Below are 25,896 nucleotides of genomic sequence, written 5' to 3'. Positions count from 1 at the left end.
TACCTATTTAGGTACCCAATTCATTAATAGCAACTTCTAGATGGCCTGTAAATCATTTTTAATCACTGATAACTCCCAAATACTAAAAGTTTGAGTTACATTATGGTAAATTCTATTAATATGAGGTTTTAATTTTTAATATCTATTATAAAGCCTGACTAGACTAGTGTGTTATCCAGGAGAAAAAGGAACAAAAAAAAAATCAAATTCTCCGGTACGGGGAATCGAACCCCGAGCTCCTCGGTGAAAACGAGGTATGTTAGCCGTTACACTATACCGGACTATTCGATAGATGCTGCCAAAGTGGAGAATAGTGAAGTCCTAAGAACGTACTATAAGTGACCGAAGACCCAACCCTTACTTTGATCTAATGTCACTTTTGCAATCGGGAAATGGAACAAATAAGGACCTTGAGCGTATTTTGGGTTTTCAAACCAAGAACTTATTTATCTCAGGTGACCTTAGACCAGAAATTCGAAATCTCGTTCGTTTTGTTGTACCCCTTTAGCCACATTAATTTTTATTACCAAAATTTTACCTTAAGTGAGGATTGGGCCTATAGTAACTTTAGACCAGATTTTGTTGAACGCCTTGCCTGTGACCTACAGTTACAATAACACGGGCTATGCGTTTCGTGGCGGCGGTGGCGCTGGCGGGCGTAGCCCGCCAGTTCAACGAAATCTGGTTTGAGGTCATCCGAGATAAGAACTTATACTATTAGTTAATGAGCAGCCGGATAGACCTATGTCGTAATTAGGTAGGATCGACTATATATTAACGGCGCATAGTACCGGTCCCGTAACAGAGACCGGGAACTACGTCTCACAACATGTACGGACAATAAATCGAGGTCTAGCCTATATCCTTTTAGGTGTATGTGAAAGGCAATCAAGCGGAATTAGATGCTATAGCCGTAACTTTGAATATGTCGAGACAAAGTCACACAAAAACACAGAACATGTCTTATGGGAATTGGTGCTAAAAGGTGTGTTATATTGTAACACCTCTCTTCAATGTAACTCTAAAAGCTTGATTCAAACAGCAGCCTGCATTTATACTACTTCTATAGGGCCAATCGGGTACATTTCTTCTAGATATGTCAAACGCTCCTGCGAAGAATTCGCCGAGTTCTTCATGTGAGCTAAGAAGGCAACACGGTTGACATGCAAGAAGCTACGAAGTAGGCAACTAGTCGCGATCACGGGTAGGACCTAGGTACCTATATATGCATGCAGCCTTCGCCCAGACATCCCAAGTGATCTTGGGGTAGCCCTCCCAACAAACGGTGGACCCTCGCCCAACCTTCGTATCATCACTCCGGAGCGATGTTGCAAGGCAATGTTCTGATATTCTCTCGCTGTCGGTACTGTTGAGGCCGTACGTTGGAGTATAGTTGGGTGTCTGTACATTAAATAAATGAACGTTGGGCTCTTATGTTGTTTAAAGGTTAAATACCAATAAATCGTTTCCATATACTGCTGTTTACTTATTACTAGCTCTTCACCGGGCCGACAACCTTATCCCATTTCCCTAAAATTATCGCTAAGATGTCGACACTAAGCAGCAAGACAGATTTCGAATTGCTTCTTGCAAAGTGTATCGGCCAGAGGGTTGAGATTCCAGATCTCTTCGTTCTTTGCCCCTGGGATGTGGAAGTATCTCCTCTAGACGAGAAGCTAGGGGGGGAAATAGAGTTATGGCGATTGAGGTAAGGCCATGGGAAGATAACCCAACTACTAATTCGGTTCTCTGACAATTAAGATGGATCAATGACCCAACGAGCTTGAAGCGTAACCGTATAGTCAACTCTTGCCTATTCGCACGAGGCATTGCACCGAAGGCAGCCTTTGATGAGTTGGTGACTGTAGCTAAGTACCAGGCTTGGGTGAGTTTCAAGAAGCCGACATCCGGAGAGCTCATTAAGGCAGAATTATTAACAAGGTGATAGTTATATTACTGGGATGATGGTGAGATATTCAATGTGTCAATAATATCATCACTCTGACCTTATCACAGCCTACGACTTTGGAGATTTCGATGACAAGTACGAGGAGATTGTCGCCCACCAGAAGCAGACAATAGAGTTACTCCGCGAAAGTCTTTTCAACGAACACCCTAATTCCGTCGACCCTACCATAATTGCTCCAGACTACCTTACCGCGCAATCAATTCATGAGTGGGGGGCTATTGTAGGCGAGAAGAGCGTATCTTGTAAGAACAGCCTAAACCACGAGGAATAGTTGTGTTATTAACCTAGGCATATATCAGCCTCATTGAAGAACTGGTTTTTTAAAGTCCTTGTCGATTTTATCACGGCTACATTCCACCTCCAGAGCGAGTTTGATAAGAGAAGCATCTTAGATCTCGAAACCTATTGGAAGATCCGCATGGACTCATCCGCGGTATTTCCTACTTTAGCAATGGTTTTGTAGGTCGCCGTATGCCCATTCGAAGATTTAAGCTAACACTAGCTTAGGTTTGCTGATCAGGTTGCCTTCCCTCTTTGGTTCTTCGACCATACTCTCGTTCAGAAAGCTGCAGAGTTGTCTAACATCATTGTCTGGGTGTAAGTATCCTTGCATAGTATGAGTACCAAGATGTGCGATACTAACAATAAGCAGCACCAATGATATCGTGTCAGCACGACAAGAACTCGTAACTATATCATCCTTAATAACCATGTTATACTATACTAATAATAAGGAGCAATGTAAACATGTCGACAATCTTATACCTCTTCTTGTCCATCATCAAGGAATCACACTTCAAGAAGCCGTCAACAAGGCAAGTAGAATTGCGCACCAGGCCTATCTGGATTTTGAGGCATTGGAGCCACAGTTGATGAAGCTTGGTGAAGATCGAAATGCTGTCTACGAAATGCGAAGATTTATTGCGAGTTGTAGATTTGTGTGCACAGGCATTTTTAATTGGACGTAAGCAGTAGCATTGTCGATCTCCAAGGAAAAGGGGTTAAAAGCTAATCGTGCGATAGTTATCATATCAAACGGTATGTTCATTGGGAACCTGGTATGGATCGTGCTAGTGTCTCTGCTGTACTTGGGGAGGACCTACTGTGAGGTAATAAGCTCGACGTGTTTAGCTGAAGCTGGTATACATGGGAAATGCAAAATGAAGGGGAGGAAGATACATACTGAAAGTATCCTTTGGTCTAGATGTATCCTGGCACTTAATTAGGTAAATTTACATAGGTAATTGGTCTATCCATCTCGGTGTAGATCAGGCCATGTATAGAGGTATACGAGGAAAGCAAATGGATTAACTTAATTCTAGGAGGTAGCTAGAGTACCCAAGGTACTGTTATTACCTACCCCCTATCTTAGCTACCTAACTATCCGACGCTCTTTAGCGCTCCATAGAGATATTCAGACAAATAGCTTAAATCCTCCAGGGAATCCTTTCTGAAAGATACCATCAGGGTCATATATCTTACTGACCTGCTGGAGAAAGCTTTTATTCTCCGGCCCGTAGGAGCTGATTGGGTCCTGGAAATTGAATGAATAATTTAAATACTTGTATGGAACGGCCTGGCCTCTTGCTACAGAGTCCCGCTCGATTGTATCAAGCAAGTCCTTCCCTACAGCAAGAATTTGGGTATCGTCGCTCTTGTTCTTCCAGTTTATCAATACCAAAATAGAAACTAGCGGACCCGTAGTAGGAGTTAGGCCTGTGGCATTACCACCTGCAGATATGCACTGCTCGAGGAGGGAGACAGGGTAGGGCTGGAGTGTTAAGGAGAAAACGACGTCTTCAAAACCTTCAACATGGTCAAGACTCGCGGAAAAGGCTTCGGCTGCGGCTTTAAGGGTTTCAGCATCTGCCTTGACCGTAGTATTCATGTAGGCACATCTATTTCGTATGAGCATCTCAATGTCCAGCAAGATAATAGGGAGAAATATACATGCCTTATCCCTTCCATCGCCATTGCAGCTTGTTCAGCTGCGGCATCTTTCAAATTGACCATTCGCATCGAGTTGAGTTGATCAAGCTGTGGCTGTACCTTGACGAATGGATCTAGGACAGGGGGACTTTCCACCTCGCGGGTGTAATAAAGCTGGTTTAGTCCCATAGGCTGGCCAAATTGAGCTGCGAAGAAGAGACTAATCATGATATGAGTCTCTGCTTCTGGATTCTGTAACTGCTGGACCAAGGCATCGATCTGACTAGGAAAGCTTGCTGGGTAATAGAAGACGCTGCCGCCCCAGAACGGGCCTTGCTTGAAAGTTCTCATATCGTATCTTGTTACTATACCAAAGCTATTCCCCCCGCCTCTTAATGCTTTCCAGAGATCTTGGTGGTCATTGGCATTGCAACTGACAACTTCACCGGAAGCTAGGACGACCTCGTAGTTGATAACGTTGTCGCAAATAAGGCCTTCGCGAGAAGAGAAAAAGGAGAGGCCTCCTAATATCATGGTTAGGTTTGATTAAACTAATATTTAATTACTCGTACCTGACAATGCTAATCCTCCAATGCCGCCTTTCGCAGACCGAGAGCCAGTCACACCGAGACCGTGTTCATGCAGCTTCTCATAGACTGTACCCCAGCGTTCGCCAGCGGCAATAGACACAATCCCAGTATCCAGGTCGAGATCGATACCAGTTAACAGGCGCAAGTCCAATGTTATCCCCCCTTGGATGTTCGCACAACCTGGTAAGGGTTGCTGGCCAGCCCCTCGGATGGCAAAGGCCATTTCGCCGCGGGCAACAAAAGGATTGATGGTAAGCAAGAAGGTAGAAATGTCCTTCGGTGTCTTAGGTAGGATAATGGCGACTGGGGTGATATCATTTTCGAGCGCTGAAAGATACGATCCATTGATCTTGTCGAACTCATCTGTACCACGAAAATGAAGCTGGTCAGCTGGAAGGACCTGCTTGAGAGCTTCGATGATAGGGGCTGTGGACATTTTGAAACTATAACGATAAGTTGTGAAGTAAGAAAAGCAGATAATATTTCTCTGGAGATGAATCTGTATTGCTGGCGATTTTAGTAGCGTAGACTCGGAACAGGCAGCTTGCTGTTCTTTGTTGTGTGACGAAATGCAATATTTATTTTTCATGCTACCAACACCATCCCTTGCTTCTCAAGTCCTAACTCGATCCTAGCCCAACGATACTTAAGGATAAGTATGTACCTAGGGAGGTACTGAGCCAATTTCTTATTCAAAACCTACAGCTCTGTTCATATTCAATTGTCTCTAAGTGGATGTTCAGTTTAGAACAGAGACTTCCTTCTCAAATGGCTACTAAAGCCGGACCAACCCTCCCCGGGTCAACTGACAGAGAAGCAGCATCGAAGCCGCCTGCCAAAGGTCTTCGATTTTGGGGCATCTTTGCCTCTCTCTGCCTCTTGTCGTTTATTTCAGCCTTGGACGTTTCTATCATTACTACTGCCCTCCCAACAATCACGGCGGAAATTGGAGGGGCCGAACAATATGCGTGGATTGCGAACTCGTTCATAGTCGCCTCTAGTGTTCTGCAGCCCTTATTTGGTCAAATCGCAGACGCCTTTGGCCGACAGATTCCCATCATCACAGCAACTGCCATTTTCACCCTTGGCAGCGGACTCGCCGGCGGTGCGTACAACGTTGGTATGCTGATCGCGGGCCGCACAGTCCAGGGTATCGGTGCCGGAGGTATCTACGTCCTCATTGACATCGTGTGCTGTGACTTAGTCCCGCTTCGTGAGCGAGGCAAGTACCTGGGCCTCATGTTCTCTTGGTCAGGAGTTGCAGCCGCCTTAGGCCCTCCAGTTGGTGGTGCTCTGGCGCAAGCAAACTGGCGGTGGGTGTTTTGGATCAACATACCTATTTGCGGCTTGGCTTTATTCACTCTTGTTTTATTCATGAGGGTGAAGAAGGGTGCCGAGTCTTCCACGCTATCCTTCATCTCAAAGGCAAAGCGGATAGACTACTTCGGATCACTTATCTTCATACCGAGCATGATCGCATTGCTTTTTGGCTTAATCATGGGTGGCGTACAGTTTCCATGGTCCTCCTGGCGTGTTATTTTACCGCTTGTGCTGGGGATTGCTGGTTGGATATTCTTCCATATTCAACAACATTACTTTGCTTGGTACCCTAGTGTACCTTCGAGGCTCTTCGGTAACAAGACATCTGTAACGGCGTTTATATTGACCTTCACGTCTTCTGTTATCTTACAAATGGTTTCATACTTTTTGCCAGTCTATTTTCAAGCAGTACTTGCCACGACGACCCTAGAATCCGGCACGTTTTTTCTCCCCTTCGCACTAGGGTCATTAGTTTTTGCCGTCGTCGCTGGGGCACTATTGACTAAATTTGGCGCATATCGTCCGCTGCATGCTGCCGCCTTTGCTTTATCAGCCATCTCCTTCGGTCTTTTTACTTTACTTAACGGCTATACAACTAAAGTTGCTTGGGCTTTCTTTGAACTAATTGCCAGTGGAGGTTGCGGGATGATTATTTCTACTCTTTTGCCTGCTATCATGGCCAAGTTACCAGAGTCCGACGTTGCCACGGTGTCCGCAACATTCAGCTTTATTAAGAATTTCGGCTATATATGGGGAGTGACAATCTCAAGCATCGTTTTCAATGCTGTTTTTGATGCCAACTTATACAATATTTCGGACCAAACGCTACGGGGCCAACTGCGGGGCGGGGCAGCATACTCCTTTGCGAGCCAGGTACATACTATACGATCAGCTCTTGACCCAGGCGTTTGGGCCGAAACTAGGGAAGTTTACACAAAAAGCTTGAGAATAATCTGGTGGGTAGGCTTAGGCATTAGTTTGGCAAGCTTCTTTGCGGTTGCAGGAGAGGAGGGGCTGGAGCTTCGAAAAGAATTAGAGACGGAATACGGTATTAATGATCAACTGGATAGATCAACTAATGATAGGGAGGAATTAAAAAACGAAAATACTATAGGAGTGAACCTGCTTTAGGTTTATATAGGTAGTTACTGCGGAAATTCCTTTTTACACCAGGTCTATAAAATGGGTATGCCACCCCCTATTCTTGGAAGGGCATGGGTCAATACAGTCCTGTACCTTTTACTTTCTAATATACAATATGAAAATAGATTGGATTCATGTAATTTTAGTCAGCGTATAAAATACAGGGATTCATGCATTCTCATGCAGATCAGCAATACACGTATGTAGGTATAGATGCCTTAGGCACCCAGGTAGCTTCTACTAACCGTTAACAGGCCTGTCATTCTATCATTATGCGAAAACAAAATTCCTCTCTCTACAACTTTATACTCATTTTGGTTGCACGCAAAGCATACTTGCGAAAGACTTTCCACCGCCATGGAAACTTCCAATGAGCCCATAAATTTGATAGCACCTATAACCGAACCGCCCCCTACTGATGATAGCACCACCTCGAATAATAATCCTAACTTGGTCTCGACCAACCCTTTACCCAACGACTTGGAGCAGAAGCTCGAAGAAGTGATTCGAAACGGTGATTGCATCGAACTAGAAAAGCTTTTGAGATCTAGAGAAGATTTACTTGAGATACAGCTGCAGTATAAGTTCAAAGAACGCGGAACCAACACAGTCATGGTTACTCCACTGGTTCTAGCAGCAGCATTAAGTAAAACTGCGATCGTTAGGTTTCTTCTAGAGAACAATGCGAATGTGAAGGCTGCCGATTCGAAGCTTGGCGAGACGGCACTGCACATGGCTGCCCGACGCGGTCCGAAAGACAGCGTGGATTTGCTCCTCTCTCATAAAGCAGATATACACCAGAAAGGCCTATACGACACAACCCCATTACACTTAGCATGTAGATATGGCCAGCGCGAAGTCGTTGCTTGCCTTTTAGATGCACAAGCGGACCTGACCAAGCTTGATAAGGATGGTACCACACCATTTCTCACCGCATCCATATATAATAAACAAGAAATAATGCAGTTTCTTTTGGAACGAGGACCAAAGGAGCAGATAAACGGCATGAACAAATTCTCGAATGGACCATTACATCTGGCATGCCTCAATGGTAGTCATAACGTGGTAGTATGGCTGTTGAAGTTGAGAGTACCAATAAACCAGTCAGGATTTATAGGAAAGACTCCATTGCATTTTGCTTGTGAGCGAGGCCATACAGAAATTATCAAGGCGCTTATCAGCCACGGAGCAGATATTCACAGGCGAAATAAAGATGATGACAGCCCTATCCTACATTCCTGTTTATACGCACAACTACGGAGTCTCGAGACGTTGATAGTTCATGGTGCATTAATTTCTAATGTTGATGGTCAACGCAATAATTGTTTTCATAATGTTGTACTGGGAGATAATGAGTTCTCGGACTCACACAAACACATTATGGAGACATTAGTTGGCGCAGGATTAAACATTAACCAGCCCAACCGTGCCGGCTATTCACCTCTTTGGATGGCCTGTGAGAAACAGAAGGACAAGCATATCCGATGTCTTCTCGACCTAGGTGCTGATATCAACTACAAAGTGGCCTCTAATGGGTCCACTGCTCTTATGGAGGCTTGCTGTAAACCAGATACACAAACCGTTAAGACGCTCCTGCAGCTGGGACCTGACATGACCATCACAAACAACGACGGACAGACTGCTTTAGCACTGGCCTGTCGCTTCGGCCAACTTGAGAATGCTAAGGCTCTAATAAACAACGGTGCGACGGTTACAATCTGTGACAAGGATGGACATACACCCTTATATACTGCGGTCATGTGCGGTAATATTGATATTGCGCTTGAAATATTAGCGACACCAGTTTATTTTCCACAAAATGTTGTGCAAGAGAAGGCCTTTGCGGAGCGTACGACAAGTATGGAGCATGTTCGTGAAGTTGAGGACAACTTGTTGAAGAGCTTTGAAAATACCAAATACCAGGAACAAGAACCTCTTCAGAGGATCCTACATTGGGCAATCGTGAACGGTGCCTTCACGCTGGCTCATCGTTGCATCTCTCAAAACCCAGAGGTGCTCCAATGGAAACGAAACGGCGCAACCTGGCTTCACGTGGCAGCTCTACACGGACAGCATGGATTTATTCAGCTTCTAGGGGAGACACCATCCCATGATATTGATGTCTTTTCGACGGCCGAAGACAGTATCACAGCTCTACATCTAGGAACTATTGATGGCAACGTCAAGACTGTGCAATCTCTCTTACAGATGATGCCGAAGCAATCTGACAGGGTCGAAGCTATTATAAAACAAAATAGCCAAAGCGAGTCTCCCCTAACAATTTCGATAACCCGAAGACATAAAAACCTGGAAGACCTATTTTGGGATGTCATCAGTCAACTTGGGACTTCCGACAAGAGCTTTATGCAGAAGAGTCCCGGAAAGGCCAGTAAGATCCTCGAGCTGCTCGCTATATATGAAACACCTGGAAATGAAGTCGTCTTGCATCAACTACTTCAGCAATGGTACCTGAATGAACAAGTTGAAGATCGACAAGGTTTCACAACTCTTCACTTGGCAGTCTATTGCTCCCAAGCCGTCGTGGTATGGTGGCTGTTGTCAAAGGGTGGATACTCCGACTGTATTGAGAGCGCCCTTGAGCTTTTGCCAGGACGAGATGGAGACGACAGCGTCGAAAGTTACATTAAAGGTTTACTTCTGCATCCACCTCCAATCCTTGCCCGAGTTGCCAACCCAAATAATGATCGCGTAACTTTACCACCAATACTTGCAAACGAAGAAAATCCCGCGCTGAAGATGCAAGGGAATATTGTCGATATTTACTCTAAAGGCGGAAGGGTAAGCATCCCATATACAAAGTCCAGTATCAATAATATCGTCTACGAAGAAGGTCCGGAATACCTCATGGCAAAGGCCCGAAAGAACTTAAACTTAGATGCGCTGAAGAGGAAATTAGAGCGTACTGTTCATGATGAAGGAAGACGGGGGGTTGAAAACCCCTTGAGTAACCGTGGAGTTCCGTACACCGCGATAACCGAACCAGCTCAACATGACATCGATATTAATGAAGGGGGCTTCGGTGGAGTTACTGGAGATCTTAAGCTTCGTTGGATTCATCTTCCCGTTAATGATGTAAGGGCCCCAGCTCCGTGTGAATGCTAGTCTTTACACAATATTGACAGATACATCACGAACAGTTACAAATCATGAGAGTAGGCTTCACACAATTGTTCAGTTTACACAGAAACCGCATACTAACCTCTCTCTCAAGGACCTAGTTTGTCGGTTGTCGCATGATGCAAAACGTTTGGCGATGGACCATACGGCCTTGATGAAGCACTTTAATAACAGCTGGACCGAATTGGCGGCGGGTGGGAAACGGAACTACATGAAACCGCAATGCGTTGTACGTGTGCAAGTGTGTTTCTACGATAATATCAAGAGCTAACCACCTTCGTCTCGATAGCGAAAAGAAATAGACCATTCCGATCACCCGAACGATAATCAAAATAGAAACCAGCCGTTGAGAGAGAATTCTACCTGCGCGGCTCTCTATGTATGTATTAACAAAAGCCTTGCTCCGGGTTGTAACATGATATACTAACTCTCACCAAAATAGATGCCATATCTCACATTGGGGACTTATCCTCGCGTAGACTCGGACTGTAATACCGATAGATCTGATAAGTTCGAGGAGTCAATAAGTAACTATAACTCGAGACAAATCAAACACAAGTCCATGACGCTTGACCAGTACTACTACCCAACTATTGCTAATTCCGACGAAAGAGATAATGATCAAGTCCTGTCAAAATTCCTAAACGAGAAAGATGGACTAGGTCGAAAGAAGATTTTATTGGTAAATCAAATATGGATATGGATCATCGATGAAAGTATGGCTATCGGTATCAATAAATACAGACAGGTGTCCAAGCTAACGCATCCCAGAAACAATTATCAGCGCTACGACAGAGGATTCGGTACACACGAAGAATTTGTTCCAGAGTATTCAGAACAATATTCTATATGGCGAGACCAGAAGTCGGTTTGAGCGTGCTACGTCGGTTCAGTCTATTATGGAGCTGTTTGTAGGAGCTGCAAGCGGATTCTTCATGGAAAAGTTCATATCCTGTCCAGGTCAAGACATGGGGCAACGAATAAATAAGGGACCGATCGAGATATTCAGGGAATCGATCAGAAAAGTGGTTCGTTATCATGACTATGACTATGACTAGGTACCTAATGGTTGGAGCTAATTGACTTTGTTAGGCTGATGATGAAACTCGGCTCTTCCGAGATTTTCTCCAAGGTCTGCGTAACGAAGCCAAGGGACAAGGAGGCCCCAAAGGAGGCCCCATCGGAAAAGAACCTCAGTCCAATTCGCGAGCCCAGCAAACATCTCAGAATCGCTATCATATCATCTCACCCGAGACCGAGCTTCTTGAACTGATACGGGATATTCGTGATGAGCTCCATATCCTCAGGTCTTTAGCGGAGGACCAAGATGTCGTCTGGAAACAGGCCTTTACTTCAGGGGGTCATATAGAGCACCCGGGTCAATTTCAGTACTATCACTCTTGCACGCCTACTGATGTCAAGAAGAGTCTAGACGACATGCTCTTGGAAGCGGAGAAAACGACCAACTATGTTAGTTTTATTGTTTCCTAGATGGCCTTTACTTTGCTCTAACTAGGAAGATAGATCAACGACCTTCTCGACTTGCGACAAGCCGAGTACAACCGAGTGCAAGCAAACGATTCTGCTAACCAATCGAAAAGTATATTTATATTCACCGTCGTCACCATTGTATTCGTAAGTACTTAGTTATAAAGTGATATGAAAATATTTGGAAAGATCTCCTAGCTGATGATATCGTCCATTTATCAAGCTCCCCCTTTCGTTCCTTTCATCCCTATTTGCACTCGACGTAACTAGTTTCCCCCACGAATCAGGAGACTTGAAGTACGAAGCATGGTGGCTATTTCCGATTCTTTGTGAGTATCTCCAACACCCATGAAGCCAAGTACTAATATTTAATAGTTGGTGTGACGGCTGCCGTCTCTATTCCCGCTATCTTCTTGGCATGGAATGTGAATGCCATCTCAGAGCGGTTCCAGCTGCGGGCTAAAAAAGATCCCACCGAAAGACCTACGACTACAAATGCAAGTAATGTTCCAGCACAAAAGAGTACATCGAGATTTTCTGGTGAGAGGTTGAAGCGGAGGTGGCGGAGGCGTGACAAGAATGTCCTCCCACAGCACGAGGGCCCCTAACTAGACTCTACGATCGCTTGGGAGTCTATATAGTGATCTCTTGGTATTATATATAATTCGAATATTTAAACTTGAGTTTTGTCTTGTCTTTCAAGAGGTTCCCAGTAGATATACCCCTGAATCTGCCCCTAACCCACTTATACCCTGACACTAGAATCCTTACCGGCATCTTCAACATTATTCCAACATGCAAGGGCGCGGTAAACCATTGTGCCCTCCCAAAATACTCTAAACGATGCTGCAATCGTGCCTAGCTTTCGTCCTTATCGTTGTTAGAATGAGGCTTGGCTAGAGCACGCGCTATTATACGTAGGTACTTACCTAGGAATCAACTCATTCCCGTGCCCTTTAATAGATAAATTTAATAATTCAATAACAACTCAATAAATGCATCAGATAAGAGCTCGATTGAACGAGCAATGAAAATCAAGATAAAAGGAATAAAACGTGAAAAGGAAGAGCGAAATTAGCAAAAAAGAAAAAAAGAAAAAAAGAAAAAAAAAACATACAACACCAGGGATTCGCTGGTCGTCACCGACCCAACTACTAATCTGGCGGTATCAGGCTTATCTATGGGAGAGCGAACGGGATCCCGAGTTTTCCTGATCCTATGGTCGTATGTGCTTGATTAGGCGTCTATTACGGTATATATCTATGTGGTCGTTTGTTGACCGTATCAGCCAACCCCTATATCTCTCCGGACCCAAACCGCCCTGGCCCTTCAAGATTAGCCAACATGATAATCAACACCAACTACCTTGTGTGCATAATGCGTCTACCATAATTAAGAGATGATATGATAGCACGGACGAATTCAAGGATTTACACCGCATATTCAAACCCTTGCTCCCTAGGTAGGTACCTATGTATTTATTAGCAAATTACATTTTTGTTACCATTATTAGCATTGCTATTGTTGTTATTTTGCTACTCCTATTGCCGGCAGTGTTATCACTGATATTCCAGTGAGATTATACTGTTTATAAGACCTAAGCTTAGGTGTTAAGGATAAACGATAGTCTCGGATTAGGCATTTCAGGATGTGTAAAGGTTAGGGATTTGTGTTGAAGTCAGCAACGAAAGCATAACATTGTTAAAGGGGGAATAACTATAAACTTATGTGAGAGTAAATCACTGATAGGTATAACTGAAAACATAACCTAAAGGCTAAACATGTAAATAACTAACTAATGCTACTTTACAACACTTTCTCACGTAATACCAAATATATTTAAATATCTTTTATTTAAGTATTTTACATGTTAAGAATACGAAGCCGTATGCATCGTCTGAAATTTATCCTACTCAGTTGCTGTTATTGTCAATAAACCCGAGTCATAAGCAGCTATACGTCACTAGTATCTGAATCTATGCATACTGATAAAGAGATGGAAGATAAAAAGTATTAAATACATAATCCATATCTAGCCGGCTCACTCATTGCGTACACTATAGCTGCTTTTCTGACGGCCTAGTCAATGTGTAACTCCCTTTCTCAATCCAGAATGGCAGCTTTGCCTTTGGTTAGGTACCTAAGGTACGTAAGTTACTTCCTCGTAGCAATATCCTTCACGACGTATATCTGCCCATACAGATCCGTGACATTGACAAAAAATCTAATCGCGCTCATCCATTTACCATTGTTTCTGCCACTGCTTGATGAAAGCTCATTATCCAACTGATCTAGCGCGACACTGAGACAGTGCCTCTCGTGCTCCGCAATGCTCATAAGCTGGGCCTTGGCCTCTTGTTCTGTTATGCCGCCATCCTTTCCAGAGAACTCGGGAAAGTTGAGCGAGTTCAAATTCGACTCATCAAGATCCCGGGCTAGAGAGCCGTAGTCGTTGTACATTCGGCATAGGCTAGCGAGGTGCCTGCACACATCCTCGACAAGGTACGCTATCTTGGGCCTGCGGCCCGCAACGTCTCCGTGGGTAGCGGATAGCAGGCATTGGAAAAAGACGAAAGAGAAGGGACACGAGGTATGATCTGCGGACGTGGTATGTACCCAGTTGTAGAATGTCCGGCCTGGATTCTCGTATTGCTTGAGATAGCCACGGGCCCCATTGGTTATATTTTCCCTTTCCGCATCTCCTGTGGTGTCGCGATTCCCGTTGTGAGCCTTATGCGACGTTTTGTTACTAGGGACGGGAAAGCTCAGTGAACTCTTATTCGATTGATGGGCAAACTTATAATTATCTTCTGCATGATCGATATGAGCAAGAAGGAATGTTTCTAGTTCCCTAGCAAGTCGGGTCTGAATATCTCGAGTGCTCTTTACCACCAAAGGGTGCTGAAGTATATGGGCGATGTAGCGACTAAGCACTACTTTCATGTGGCTAAGGTCAAGGCTATTGCCATTCTCATGGCCATTGACTTTGGTATCATCCTTGTCATTGCGGTCTGGCAGGTTTGATTTCGATGTCCCTGGGGGAATGTTGCGATTCCTAGGAGTTTCATCCTGCTCATTTTTGCTAGGAGCGGTCTCGATAAATAATTGCTTTACTGTATCTCGCGCTGATGCGAAACACTCTTTATGTTGGTACTCGTGCTCCAACATATCCTCCATATATTCGTCTACCTGATAATTCAGCATCGACAAGACCATCATGTCGAAAAGCACCGCAAGACTGACACAGTCATCTTGCAGTGACATACATGCCGTCCAGGTGAGAGGAATAAATGTCAGGTATTTATCTTCTTTCATCCCTGTACGTGGAAATATGTCCAGACGGCGACATTGAAGGTCCGATAGAATATAACAGGCCTGCACCTGTGCAGAAAATAGAAGCTGAGCATCGGCTTGGCTGAAGAGAGGCGTGCGACTGATTAGATCCCTTGCTTTGCTCATGTCTTGTAGTACTCTCTCCGAGACTTGGAATGGTGATGGTATTGCAATGGTAGCGGGCGATGTCGCACAATTGACTGTCGCGGCAAGGCAGTAGACCTCCGAAAGAATACTTGAAGAATATGTAACTTTCTCAGTCCATAAATATGCACCGTCTTTCCATTGGGCTCTGTGCGCAGCGAGAAATACCTTTCCCTGATTAATACTATCATATACCCGTTCGTGCAGTCCCGCCCCTCCCAAGAGGAGTTGTGCAAATGAAGATAGTGTCAAGATAGCGTAAGATGTGAGTTCACAGCTCTCTTCCCAATTTCCATGATTATTCTGCATTTTCAAGACAGTCATCACGACCTGAAGTGAGATGGTGGGAATCTGCTCCTTGAGATGAGGTGCAGTTACCAGGAGGTGTTCACAAAAAGTCCCATTTTTCTGCGTCTGCTTATACAGAAGAACCACGGCCTTTGATAGAAGCATCATCCAGTATAGTTGATGTCGGTGCTGTTCTCCCAATGTCAGTTACACTGGATATAGAGAAGGGTGAAGTTGAAAGAAATGAGGTCAAGGAATTCTCACCCATTTCTCCTTGACATCTCCAACGAAGATTGTTTGACATATGAAAGAGGCTGCTTTAGCAATCTGCGGTACATAAGGAAGGGGGTCATCTATGAGTAGTAGACAAGAAAGCACATTAATGTTAGTGCTTAGACTTGGGTTACGTTCAGCCAGGTAGGTTTGGAAGTGATCGGCAGTCTCAAAGGCGCCAATAAGAGCTTCGACGTAAGGCTCTCCTTTTCGACCAAGATAGAATAGAGCCATTGCAGATTTGGCCGTGTCATCTGCATCTGCGAGTGATCCAGGCGCTAAAGGCTAGGTGGTCAGTAGTACATCTTTTTGGGAAGTACAAAATGAAGAGAAAAAAAAGAAAAAAAAAAGAAAGGATCACCAAAGCCAACAATGCCCTTCTGCATTTGCAAAGACGTCTCCAGGAACATTCCTATGGCTGTAGCTTCTGTTTCGCCGATAGGGATGTTCGACTCAGCAAGTGTCGTTATCGCCTTGTGTACGGTAGGTAAGTGTTGTGCTTCATACTACAAGATGATAACCTTGAAGCTTAGCTTACCCAGGAGACCTCGAAAATCGAGCTGGGCCATGCTGATGGCACGCTTCCACGCCCCTGACCACTCCCATTTAATAGGGCATCTCGGAGGTATGCCTCAGCTAAATCATCCCATTTCGATGCATGCATCAGATAGGCAGCCGTAGAGGACGGAGAACCCATCATAGATCCGTTCGATTCCCGCCACTGGGAAATATTATCAAAGTCAATGTGCCCAATTAATCCTTCTAGGGAGTGATATAGAGCTGATGGTCCCTTGTATACCAATGACGCTGGCAGTCGAGATAATTTCATCTCTCGCAGAGTCTTCAGCTGCTCAAATTGTGGAACTTGTAATATGACGCCTTCTTTCTCCAGTAAACTCAGGTGAGTCGTAACAAGAACCTCGTAACCAACTTGATCGCAGGAGAACACATCCCACCCACGTATTAACTCCGCAAGCGCCCCTTCTGCTTTGGATGATATTCCTTGAAGGCCAGGAGCCTTCTGGATACGGGATAAGTGTTTTCGGACAGCTAGTAATGCCGCCGCAGTATTCAATATGCCGTCCAATACGGAGGCATAGCTTGGCCAGCTGCCATCTTCCAGCTGGTTTCTGAGAATATAATCAAAGCACTCAGGAAACAGCCATTCCTCGTCATCGCCTGGCTTCTGGACCATAGACAACCAAGCTGTGTCATAGATAGATACGGACATAGTGCCAAAATTGCTCCTAGAGGCGCAATCTGATGCCAGCTTTTTTACAAGAGTCTGGCAGGCATCGATGCCGTTACTCCTGGTAGCTATCTCAGGTAATGTGTACATATTATGTCGAAATTAGATTTGATGTAACAGCCGAGAAGTAACGAAGAACAAGATGCGAAGCAACACAATGGATAATTATAAAATCCATGACTCTACGTTTGAAAATGACTTTATTCATTATATATCCATTGGTACTTCTCGGTTGTCAAGTTCCTATTATATCTACACGAGATCTTGGCACCACATGACTGAGCACCTATAATACGTGATCCCAGTTATGCTAGGTACCTAGTTTCTTTGCACGTTGTAACATTCGGTTAGAGAAGCTTGGGGTATATCACATTAACTTATACGAGACAGTCTTAATAACACCGTACGTGTGCTACCCACCATTCTTGACATCCTGTTAATATCTCCTTTTATTTATTGGCTTGTCCTTTCGGGTTCCAGCCTTAAGAGGGAGGGGATTTCCCTGAACCCCCCGGAACACCTATTTACCGTAGCTCAGTCAAAACAAGGTGGCTACATTCATAGCTTGTTAGGAACATCTTGATATTATGGCGGACACCGAGAAGGCAGAAATAAAGACAGGGAGCGTCGAGGACATCTCCATCCACAAGGAAACTGATCCGGGGCCTGAGCCCGGAGGCCGCCAGGCTTCTGAAGAAAACACCATCGACCCAAAAAATGAAGTTAAAGGAATTAGGCTTGTCCCGGTATTCACAGCCGTTTGCATGCTCACATTTCTTGTTGGACTGGTACGTGTTAGCTGACAGGCACAGACAACCACTACCTAATGGTTGCATATTTGGTAGCGAGCTAACGAAACTGATCCCTTATCTAGGACCTAAACATGATAGCAACAGCTATTCCTATCATCACCGACCACTTTAACTCCATCACAGACGTGGGGTGGTACGGATCATCCTTCATGTTGGCATTGTAGGTGCACTTATGCCTCTCATCACGACCTCCTTTCTCTTCGCTTTGTCCACTCACGTCACTTCAGGTGCTCTACTCAGCCGTTGGCAGGTAAAACCTACGTTCTGTTTCCCAAAAAGCTGGTGTACCTAGTGTACGTTGGCATCTTGGAGGTTGGTAGCCTCGTCTGCGCATTAGCGCCCACGTCCAAGGCCCTTATCGTAGGCCGCGCTGTGGCCGGCCTAGGCGCGTCGGGCATCTTCGCGGGTGGCTTTGTCGTGGTGACTACCATAATCCCGCTCCACAAGCGTGCCATCTACACGGGTACTATCAGCTCGACCTTTGCTATAGCGAGTGTCGTCGGCCCTCTCATCGGCGGCGCCCTAACTGAACACGCTACATGGCGATGGTGCTTCTATATTAACCTGCCCATTGGTGGGTTCGCCGCCCTGCTCTTCGTACCGTTCTTCCGTATCCATTCCGACGCGAGAGAAAGGGTGCCCCTGAAAACCAAATTAAAGGGCCTCGACGGGCTCGGATTCTTGTTGTTTGCCTGCTCCATGACCATGCTACTTCTTGCACTTCAATGGGGTGGTGTCACGTATGACTGGAACTCGTCCATTATTATCGGTCTTTTCGTTGGATGTGGCGCCGCCTTCGCGCCTTTCGTTGCGTGGCAGATCTATATGAAGGATGATGCTCTCATCCCCCCACGCTTATTCACCGTACATCGAAATGCCTGGCTTATCTGCGCGAGCTCATTTTTCGTAAACGGCCCGTTCCAGGTTATCATCTATTGGTTACCTATCTGGTTTCAAGCAGTCCTTGGTGCCTCGCCCACCCAAAGCGGTATCAAATATTTCCCGACAGTGATTGCTGATGCGGTAGCCGCTTTCGTCGGCGCCGGCGTTATTGTACAGGCCGTTGGATGGTGGAATCCTTTCCTTCTACTTGCTGAGGCGTTGGTGTGCATAGGAGGAGGCCTCCTGTCTACCATCTACCCGGAGATCTCTAGTGGTCATTGGATCGGCTATCAGATTCTCGCCGGCTTCGGGTTCTCTTTGGCCGGTAATCTAGTATGTGACAATCTGGTTCTCCAGTCCCTCATCCCCTGTCTGACATTTCCCTTTGTATCTCACTGCTGGGAGGAAACTAATACAGACCGTGTGCCAGGCCCATCTCGGTATGCAGGCGTCTCTACCAATAGAACTCGTACCGCTTGGTGCAACCACCCTTCTCACCATCATCTCGACAAGCTGCACCATCTTCACAGCTATAGGACAGACAATATTTCAAAAGCGGCTAATGGCTAATCTGTCGGTTGTCGTACCACCTGAAGTTGTACAAGCCATTATTTCCGCGGGGGCCACTAACCTTGACTCCGTCGTTGACCCTTCAGTGTTATCAACAGTGATCCGAGAGTACGGAAAGTCGATCACACAAGTCTTCGTATGTTACCTACCCCACTATAGTCCTGTTTACGTAGAATGATGTGCTGACGGCGCGTCATGCAGTATGTACCTGCTGGAGCACCCGTCCTTTCGTTCGTCCTTGTGGCCTTTACAAAGTGGACATCCACCAAGAAGCGACCAACTTCTACAAAGGCCGAGGGCGAAGAAGAACAGAAGTAACTTGCCCAATCATTTGAGAACAGGTAGCAGACCTTAACTACCTTGTAGAGGTACTTCAGGCGTATTGATATAGGCAAGCCTAGTGAGAGGTGTATAGTGAGTTACAGGTGGTTGGCTTTTGCAATGTTTAATTATTTCAGCTGCGTAATTTAAGTAGGAATCTAGGTAATATTTATAATTGGAAAAACCGCAGCCATACCTTGGGTACCTAGGTAGTTAACGCATGAAGGCCACCACACGATAGACAAGGAAATCATCATTTTAATGGCGGAGTATACACGTGCAGCAGCTATGTATGTCTTGCTCTAGGGCGGTTGACTCCAGTGTAATGAACGCGTGGTAATAATTTCTCAATCAGAGATAACATTGAAATAGTAAATCAACCTATCTTGGGACACTTCCATCTTTCTAGCTTAATTCACCAACAACTCGGTCATGTTTCAAGCATCGGTACTCTCTCCTCTGGCAACTGCTTCTTCAAATTCTTGATGTGTTTTAAAGCGGGCCGGTCTTCCTGTTTCTTGATCCAAACCTTGCTCCTTCATCAGGGGCTCCCGAACTTCCATGCACCGCTTCCACGCGGGGCGCGAGATCATGCGCTCATGCCAGGCCTGTACGTTGGGGAAACCGGAGAACTTGTCCTGCGGCTTGCAGATAATGGTAGAGTCGATGCGGTCGTTCCACGGCACGAAAGCCAGGTCGGCGTACGTCATCTTGTCGCCGACGAGCCACTGCCGTGTTTCGAGCCACTTATCCAGGACGCCGAGAACGCGCTTCAGCTGATTATTGTAACGTTCTATGGCCGAGGGCAACTTCTCCTGGTGAAGCACGTTGAACCTAGAGTCGTACGGCACAATGTAAGTTTTTGAGGGGTTGATTACTTAGGTACCTAATATAATTGACTCGATTAGAGGACCAGGCGAAGAACTCACCATGCACATACGCCATAATATGGTCCTTGACCACTCATTTGGAACTGAAGCCACTGGTTGAGTTGATGTCTTTCTTTGAGAGCAGTGTATGTGAGCTTATGGTCGACGTCATATTGCTCTATAAGATACTGAATGATAGCGCCCGACTCCCAGAGAGTAATGTCGGTATTCGGGTCGTAGATAGCTTTGGCGGGTTAAATCGTCATGTTCATCAAAGCAAGAGACAAAGAGGAAGAATTCACACCTGGGACACGACCGTTGGGGTTGATATCGGTGTAAGGGGGCTTCTTGACATCGTCAAACTTGATGGATGTTATCTTGTAAGGTATGCCAAGTTCCTCGAAAATAACGACCACCTGCATATTTAAGTTAGATAATTGGGTCTTGCAGAGGGAAAGATTCATTGTGGCCAAATTCTTAGCCGGTAACGGGCTTACCTTCCAAGGATTTGGACCGGCAGCTTGTTACGAACAGGGTTAGCATCACGAATTGTAGCTAGAGGCTTTCCATGTTCGACTTACGGATGAGCCAGATTCGGATGGGCTTCATGGGGGGCAATGATAACGAGAAAGAGAAAGAAAATAGAATTACTTCCGTAGCAAAGCAGGGCCAAGAAGGGAAGAGTTGGACGGGTCAGTTTGGAAGATGGATGTTAGAAGGGAAGACTTATTAGTGTGCAACGTTGACAACCAAAATGATAGACAATAAGTGGTTAACCATGACCACCATGACCATCCCTGCACAGTGCCTTAAATAATGATAGGAACGGTCTTGAGCACAGGCCATATTGGAGTTGGTTACACATGTTACACAATCAAAAAGGTTCCAATTGATTTAACTTTTTTTGACATACTGTGTATCACTAAGATGTGCCGTATGGTTGCACAGCATAATGTTCTCCAAACATTATGACCAACATGTTAGATTGTGCTTTTCTAATCTACGTTGATAACTACCTACCTACCTACCTACCTACCTATGTAGGCAGGCTACGAAATTAATTACCCAACACATATGTAGCTCTTACGACGCTGGTATCTCTGCTTACTTCATCTAATATGCTGCTTGACGGCAGGCGATATGGCGGCTTTTGGTTCCTCTAGACCTCTGTGAAGCTCTATAGACCTTTTACATAGGAAATCCCTGTTTCTAGTCTCTGCTTGCTGGCAAACAAGTCCCTTCGCCTATAACGAGAATCAATTTCTCTTTTCGTCATGGAGAATAGCAACTACTGGGCCCTGCCTTTAATTATTTTCTTAGTTTATTGTGTATATGATGGCTGGATGGCGAGAAAGTCGATCAGGAAGAATCCTGATATACCCTTTATAGGTAGCCCTTTCACGGTAATACCACGGTTTCTTCTGAACCTCCTATTCGCTGCTAAAGCGGCGGATATCGTTGAATGGGGCTATCAAAAGGTGAGTGGGGGCTATCACGTCCCAAACGGAATAATGATTCTAACTCTGCCTGATTTAGTTCAAAGGCCAGCCTTTCCAGCTTGTACGAAATGATGGTCAAGTTCTGCTTCTTCCATTGTCGGTCCTTGAAGAGCTTTCAAACCTGCCTGCCTCAGTGGCTAGCCCAAATACCGCCCTAGAGCATGATTTATTGGGACACTACACAGGATTGAGCCTAATTCTGGAGAGTAGAGCTCATCATTCTATCGTTCAACGGAGAGTAACACCGCGTCTTGGTTTAATGACACCTCGCCTCGAGGTAGAAATACACAGCGCATGCCACGAGTCTCTTACCGAATCCCATGAATGGGTTGAATTTCAACCTTACAAGGCACTTTCCAAAGTATCTGCGAGAATCGCTGCGCAGGCTATTGTGACTCCTGAATTTGCCCATGATCCAAAATGGCTGGAAATTTCAGTCGAATATACTGAGAATTGTAAGCCACATGCACTTTCCCTACTGCCTAGGTGTAGCACCTTATATCGCCATCCGAAAGTTTATGTTTATGCATCCTAATACCACATGATAGTGTTTCGAACTATCGTTATCACACGGCTTTTTCCTTCGTGGATGCAGTCGTTTGTCTGCCGTCATCTGCCATCCTTTTGGGCTGGTCAGAGATACATGAAAGAAGCTAAAAAGCTCCTTGGTCCTAGAATCAATGAATTGCTCCATATGAGTGACGAGGGGACCTGGGAGCCGCAGCCCAATGAATCCGACTCAAATGTCCTCAATTGGCTTGTAGACACTGTAAAGGGGGCTGACCGTGACGCGGACACTATAGCCCATGTAGAGGTGCTACTCGCTCTCGCCGCTGTTCACACCACCCTCCTGAGGATGGTCAATGTTCTATACGACATAACGGCATCTGGCCTCGCTGTGGAGCTTCGGTCTGAGATCGAAGAAGTCACTAGCCGGTCGGGGACTTGGGATAAATCGTCTTATGACAGTCTATATAAACTTGACAGCGTGCTTAGCGAGTCGCAGCGAATGTCGCCACCCACCACTTTAGGCATGAAGCGTATTTTTCAAGAAGATTACACATTCAAAAATGGCCTGCATATCCCGAAGGGTATGTACACAGCGATGCCCATCTACGCTATCGAGAACGACCCTGCACACACTTCTAATCCCGAAACGTTCGATGGGCTTCGCAGCTATCGCCTTATGCTAGAACATAATATTTCTGACGGTAGTGACGGCGACGAGGGAAGAAAATTTCGCTTCTCGACGCCCCGCCCAAATGTTCTCAATTTCGGATACGGACGGCATGCATGTCCAGGGCGTTACTTCGCAAGCCTCGTTCTCAAAATCCTATTTACTAAGCTCCTGACCGAATATGAGTTCGAGTTCCTTCCCGGGGCCGGGAGACCTAAGAACTTGTTGGCACACGAGTTCCTTTTCACAGCACCATGGCAGCGCATGCTTATTAGAAAGAAGGAGAAAGGGAATTGTCCTTTTTGACTGGAGATAAGAATACATACCTGCTTTAAATCTAGGTACTTGATTAGTTTTTATTACACAAAAGCGTCAATTTCAGGTCTCCTTCATCGAAGCCCTATAATCAAGTAAATATCTTATTAAGAACTGACTATTGAACAAGGGCTGTGTATCAGATGACTTAATCTGACCTTATCTGATCAGGATTTCCAGTATAAGTACCCCTTATGGTCGCACACACCTATTTTACATAACTTTAACCACATCGAATACAAATCATTCCTTTCATCTATAAAATTACCTAGACCATGGTATTAGATTCAGTATAGGGTCTAATCCAGGTCCAAGGCTGATAGCCTTGTTCACTATGTATTAATAACTACCTGCTTGTATTACATGAGTAAGAGATCTTCACGTCTTCCAACAATACCCTACATTTCAAACCGTAGTGCCAACCCGAGTAATTAGGCACGTAGCGAGGCTCAAATATCTGATTCCGGCAGATGATATAGTTACGCTCAAACGTAAGAAATATCAACACCGTGTGTGACATTGATAGAGTTCTTCACCAGGTCCGCCTGTGTGATCTCACTATCAACTATGCGCTCTAGTGCTTCATCTGCCTTCGGACCCCCCAGGACAAGCACATCATGGCGGGAATCAGGCCACTGTGATCTACTGGTAAGCTCGACCTGGCTCCCTTCATGGTTAATCTCTCCATTATTTACGGAGTTTAGCAGCTGTATGTCATTTTCCGTTTTCTGTATCTTGTTCTTGCTGCCTCCAGATCCTTGGGAGCCGCGGCGAGAACCCCAGCTTCCAAGGGAGATGATGGAACGCACGCTGCGCACAAGGGACTCGGGCGCGCGGCCGCCGAACCTAGCAAGAAGAGACCCGTAGCACGGAAGACAGCCGGCTATAATGGAGCAGTGAGGCTCGAGAACGAGGAAGACGAATTGTTTGGATTGGATTGCTAGAGGTATTCCATTAAGTCAGTCTCTATTGTGGCAGCAAGCCCCAGAATGGAGGTGGTTGGTATTTACCAATGGATTCCTTGGCTTCGACGACGGCAGATAGTAGCTCCGCGAGGAATACTACTCGGACTATGGATGCGACGCAGCAACTATGAAATGTCCATTAGGAAGGGGGTTCGGCCATGGGTGTTGGGAAGGAAACTAACAAGATCCCCAGCCAGAAGATAAGCATGATGGATATCTTGCGCGTAAAAGCCATGTGAAGTCTTGATATGACAGGGAGAGGGAAGAGCAAGACAAGGAAGTCCAAGGCGATGCTTGAGCCAACTTGGGCATATCCCACAGCTGTGATGTTATAGCGAAATTTGCCAGTGTTGAGTTGCCATGGTGAGTCGAGCGGGTCGCCCTGAAAGGCCGTCAACTGTAGTTGAGACGTAGTTAGCGCTCTCTTGAGCTTCTAGCTGCTGCTAGGATTCAGGGCTGCTTACGAAGATGAATAATATGCACCAACAGAACAGGATAGTTACTAAGGTCCAGACGGCAATCTTGAACTTTGGCGTGGCAAAAACTCGCTTATAGAAAAGCAAGACGGCAATCTTGACCGAAGTCAAGGCCGGCAGAGTAAGAATGGAAGCCACATACAAGCACTAATACGTGGACTTGGTCAGGAAACTCTCTGGTAAGACTATTTGGATATGGCCCAACCTGTAGTGACAATGTCGTTCCTCTAATAGGATCAATCTTGTAGTAGTCAAGCCCAGTAAGCGAGCCGAAGACCCAAACATCGATACTGAGAAAGAATGCCAAAACCTATATGAGATTTTTGCAAGCATTAGCAGCTAAGATATCATTGCTCGCATTGTTTCGAGCCAGGTTGGCGACATAGCAATGGTAGTGTAATTACATACCCAGGATATGAGCATCCACCAATCATCTGCAAGTAGCTTCGCGCGCTGTATTTTTCGCGCCTTAAACCGGAAGGCGGTTGCCGCAAGTGATAAGAGCATGAAAATAACAGAAACAATTACCAAGGCTGTAGTGACCAGGCACGGCGTTGGCATCGCATCGCCGGCTTGCCGTTTAGTAAAGAACACCATGATGAGCAGAATCGACAACGCTCGCGACACCGATTGCTTGGGATTACGTTCGCTGAATATTGGAGAAAAAGGCTACCTACCTACCTATTTACCTAAAGCTCCATGGGAGCTTTTGTACAGAATGCCGGCGCATCCTACACGACCCGACATGCAGCCCGATATCAAAGCACGTCAACTCCTTGGCCCTTGGGTGAGAGGCTGCATGATCACCTAAAAATTCTATCCCTGCTCCTGTTATACATAGTAGACAGTGTTCTGCACTGTCGTATACCTTAGGTAGATAGGTACATACCTCCTAACTACCTAGGTACCTACCTACGGTCCTACCTACATGGGTCAACTGTTCGCGGTTCCAAAGTTCGTATCAGCTATTGCAGCCGCATGTTTCTTCCAATGAGACATTTAGGTCTCTGTATTAGATATTATAATCGGAAATTACTATATAAGGCACTTTCGGTGCGCGTAGAGGAGATGTAGTTTCATGCATACCTCATATAGGTTCATAAAATATACCTACATTAGGTAGGTAGGTAGGTAATACTTATACTC

At 45.4% G+C, this 25,896-nt stretch overlaps 9 protein-coding genes and 1 non-coding gene across 10 annotated transcripts; 5 read left to right on the top strand and 5 right to left on the bottom strand.

Moving 5' to 3' along the window:
* Window positions 1-209: 209 nt before the first annotated feature.
* On the bottom strand, window positions 210-281 carry F4817DRAFT_t1. Its single transcript has one exon. It is a non-coding gene; the product is annotated as a tRNA-Glu (tRNA).
* A 998-nt stretch (window positions 282-1,279) lies between these two features.
* On the top strand, window positions 1,280-3,292 carry F4817DRAFT_321995 (terpenoid synthase). The gene is made up of 9 exons (XM_049301348.1): window positions 1,280-1,708; window positions 1,762-1,885; window positions 1,949-1,967; window positions 2,017-2,211; window positions 2,269-2,428; window positions 2,477-2,566; window positions 2,622-2,655; window positions 2,707-2,933; window positions 2,993-3,292. The coding sequence occupies exons 1-9, from the start codon at window positions 1,548-1,550 to the stop codon at window positions 3,075-3,077; spliced, it is 1,095 nt and encodes a 364-aa protein (XP_049163813.1). The 5' UTR covers window positions 1,280-1,547; the 3' UTR covers window positions 3,078-3,292.
* Window positions 3,293-3,308: 16 nt separating this feature from the next.
* F4817DRAFT_363029 (FAD-binding domain-containing protein) lies at window positions 3,309-4,944 on the bottom strand. The gene is made up of 3 exons (XM_049306599.1): window positions 4,471-4,944; window positions 3,924-4,422; window positions 3,309-3,867 (listed from the first exon to the last, which is right to left on the bottom strand). Exons 1-3 carry the CDS (start codon window positions 4,922-4,924, stop codon window positions 3,384-3,386), a joined length of 1,437 nt encoding a protein of 478 aa, XP_049163812.1. The 5' UTR covers window positions 4,925-4,944; the 3' UTR covers window positions 3,309-3,383.
* Window positions 4,945-5,256: 312 nt separating this feature from the next.
* Window positions 5,257-7,043, top strand: F4817DRAFT_363024 (MFS general substrate transporter; the record flags this gene model as incomplete). Its single annotated transcript, XM_049306598.1, has 1 exon — window positions 5,257-7,043. The coding sequence occupies one exon, from the start codon at window positions 5,257-5,259 to the stop codon at window positions 6,937-6,939; it is 1,683 nt and encodes a 560-aa protein (XP_049163811.1). The 3' UTR covers window positions 6,940-7,043.
* Window positions 7,044-7,252: 209 nt separating this feature from the next.
* On the top strand, window positions 7,253-12,260 carry F4817DRAFT_2435 (uncharacterized protein). Its single transcript, XM_049299066.1, has 10 exons — window positions 7,253-10,044; window positions 10,110-10,124; window positions 10,184-10,318; window positions 10,379-10,468; window positions 10,532-10,805; window positions 10,861-11,117; window positions 11,182-11,559; window positions 11,614-11,724; window positions 11,801-11,906; window positions 11,953-12,260. The coding sequence occupies exons 1-10, from the start codon at window positions 7,309-7,311 to the stop codon at window positions 12,183-12,185; spliced, it is 4,335 nt and encodes a 1,444-aa protein (XP_049163810.1). The 5' UTR covers window positions 7,253-7,308; the 3' UTR covers window positions 12,186-12,260.
* A 1,186-nt stretch (window positions 12,261-13,446) lies between these two features.
* F4817DRAFT_321990 (Ent-kaurene synthase) lies at window positions 13,447-17,089 on the bottom strand. Its single transcript, XM_049301347.1, has 4 exons — window positions 16,154-17,089; window positions 15,977-16,088; window positions 15,607-15,893; window positions 13,447-15,531 (listed from the first exon to the last, which is right to left on the bottom strand). The coding sequence occupies exons 1-4, from the start codon at window positions 16,952-16,954 to the stop codon at window positions 13,732-13,734; spliced, it is 3,000 nt and encodes a 999-aa protein (XP_049163809.1). The 5' UTR covers window positions 16,955-17,089; the 3' UTR covers window positions 13,447-13,731.
* Window positions 17,090-17,451: 362 nt separating this feature from the next.
* F4817DRAFT_355515 (MFS general substrate transporter) lies at window positions 17,452-19,446 on the top strand (the record flags this gene model as incomplete). Its single annotated transcript, XM_049305666.1, has 5 exons — window positions 17,452-17,652; window positions 17,739-17,836; window positions 17,904-18,891; window positions 18,989-19,264; window positions 19,330-19,446. The coding sequence occupies 5 exons, from the start codon at window positions 17,452-17,454 to the stop codon at window positions 19,444-19,446; spliced, it is 1,680 nt and encodes a 559-aa protein (XP_049163808.1).
* A 111-nt stretch (window positions 19,447-19,557) lies between these two features.
* F4817DRAFT_2356 (glutathione S-transferase) lies at window positions 19,558-21,008 on the bottom strand. Its single transcript, XM_049298964.1, has 5 exons — window positions 20,900-21,008; window positions 20,816-20,838; window positions 20,623-20,734; window positions 20,379-20,562; window positions 19,558-20,283 (listed from the first exon to the last, which is right to left on the bottom strand). Exons 1-5 carry the CDS (start codon window positions 20,925-20,927, stop codon window positions 19,887-19,889), a joined length of 744 nt encoding a protein of 247 aa, XP_049163807.1. The 5' UTR covers window positions 20,928-21,008; the 3' UTR covers window positions 19,558-19,886.
* A 282-nt stretch (window positions 21,009-21,290) lies between these two features.
* On the top strand, window positions 21,291-23,600 carry F4817DRAFT_321980 (putative cytochrome P450). Its single transcript, XM_049301346.1, has 4 exons — window positions 21,291-21,796; window positions 21,855-22,272; window positions 22,366-23,335; window positions 23,440-23,600. The coding sequence occupies exons 1-3, from the start codon at window positions 21,593-21,595 to the stop codon at window positions 23,298-23,300; spliced, it is 1,557 nt and encodes a 518-aa protein (XP_049163806.1). The 5' UTR covers window positions 21,291-21,592; the 3' UTR covers window positions 23,301-23,335; window positions 23,440-23,600.
* On the bottom strand, window positions 23,510-25,573 carry F4817DRAFT_321977 (uncharacterized protein). Its single transcript, XM_049301345.1, has 6 exons — window positions 25,159-25,573; window positions 24,956-25,060; window positions 24,739-24,897; window positions 24,457-24,671; window positions 24,320-24,399; window positions 23,510-24,249 (listed from the first exon to the last, which is right to left on the bottom strand). Exons 1-6 carry the CDS (start codon window positions 25,345-25,347, stop codon window positions 23,795-23,797), a joined length of 1,203 nt encoding a protein of 400 aa, XP_049163805.1. The 5' UTR covers window positions 25,348-25,573; the 3' UTR covers window positions 23,510-23,794.
* Between the last annotated feature and the right edge of the window lie 323 nt (window positions 25,574-25,896).

The sequence above is a fragment of the Daldinia loculata genome, assembly GCF_022478755.1.
Source record: "Daldinia loculata strain CBS 113971 unplaced genomic scaffold F4817scaffold_1, whole genome shotgun sequence".
Taxonomy (NCBI): Eukaryota; Fungi; Ascomycota; class Sordariomycetes; order Xylariales; family Hypoxylaceae; genus Daldinia; species Daldinia loculata.
This window is presented reverse-complemented; position numbering and strand designations above follow the sequence as displayed.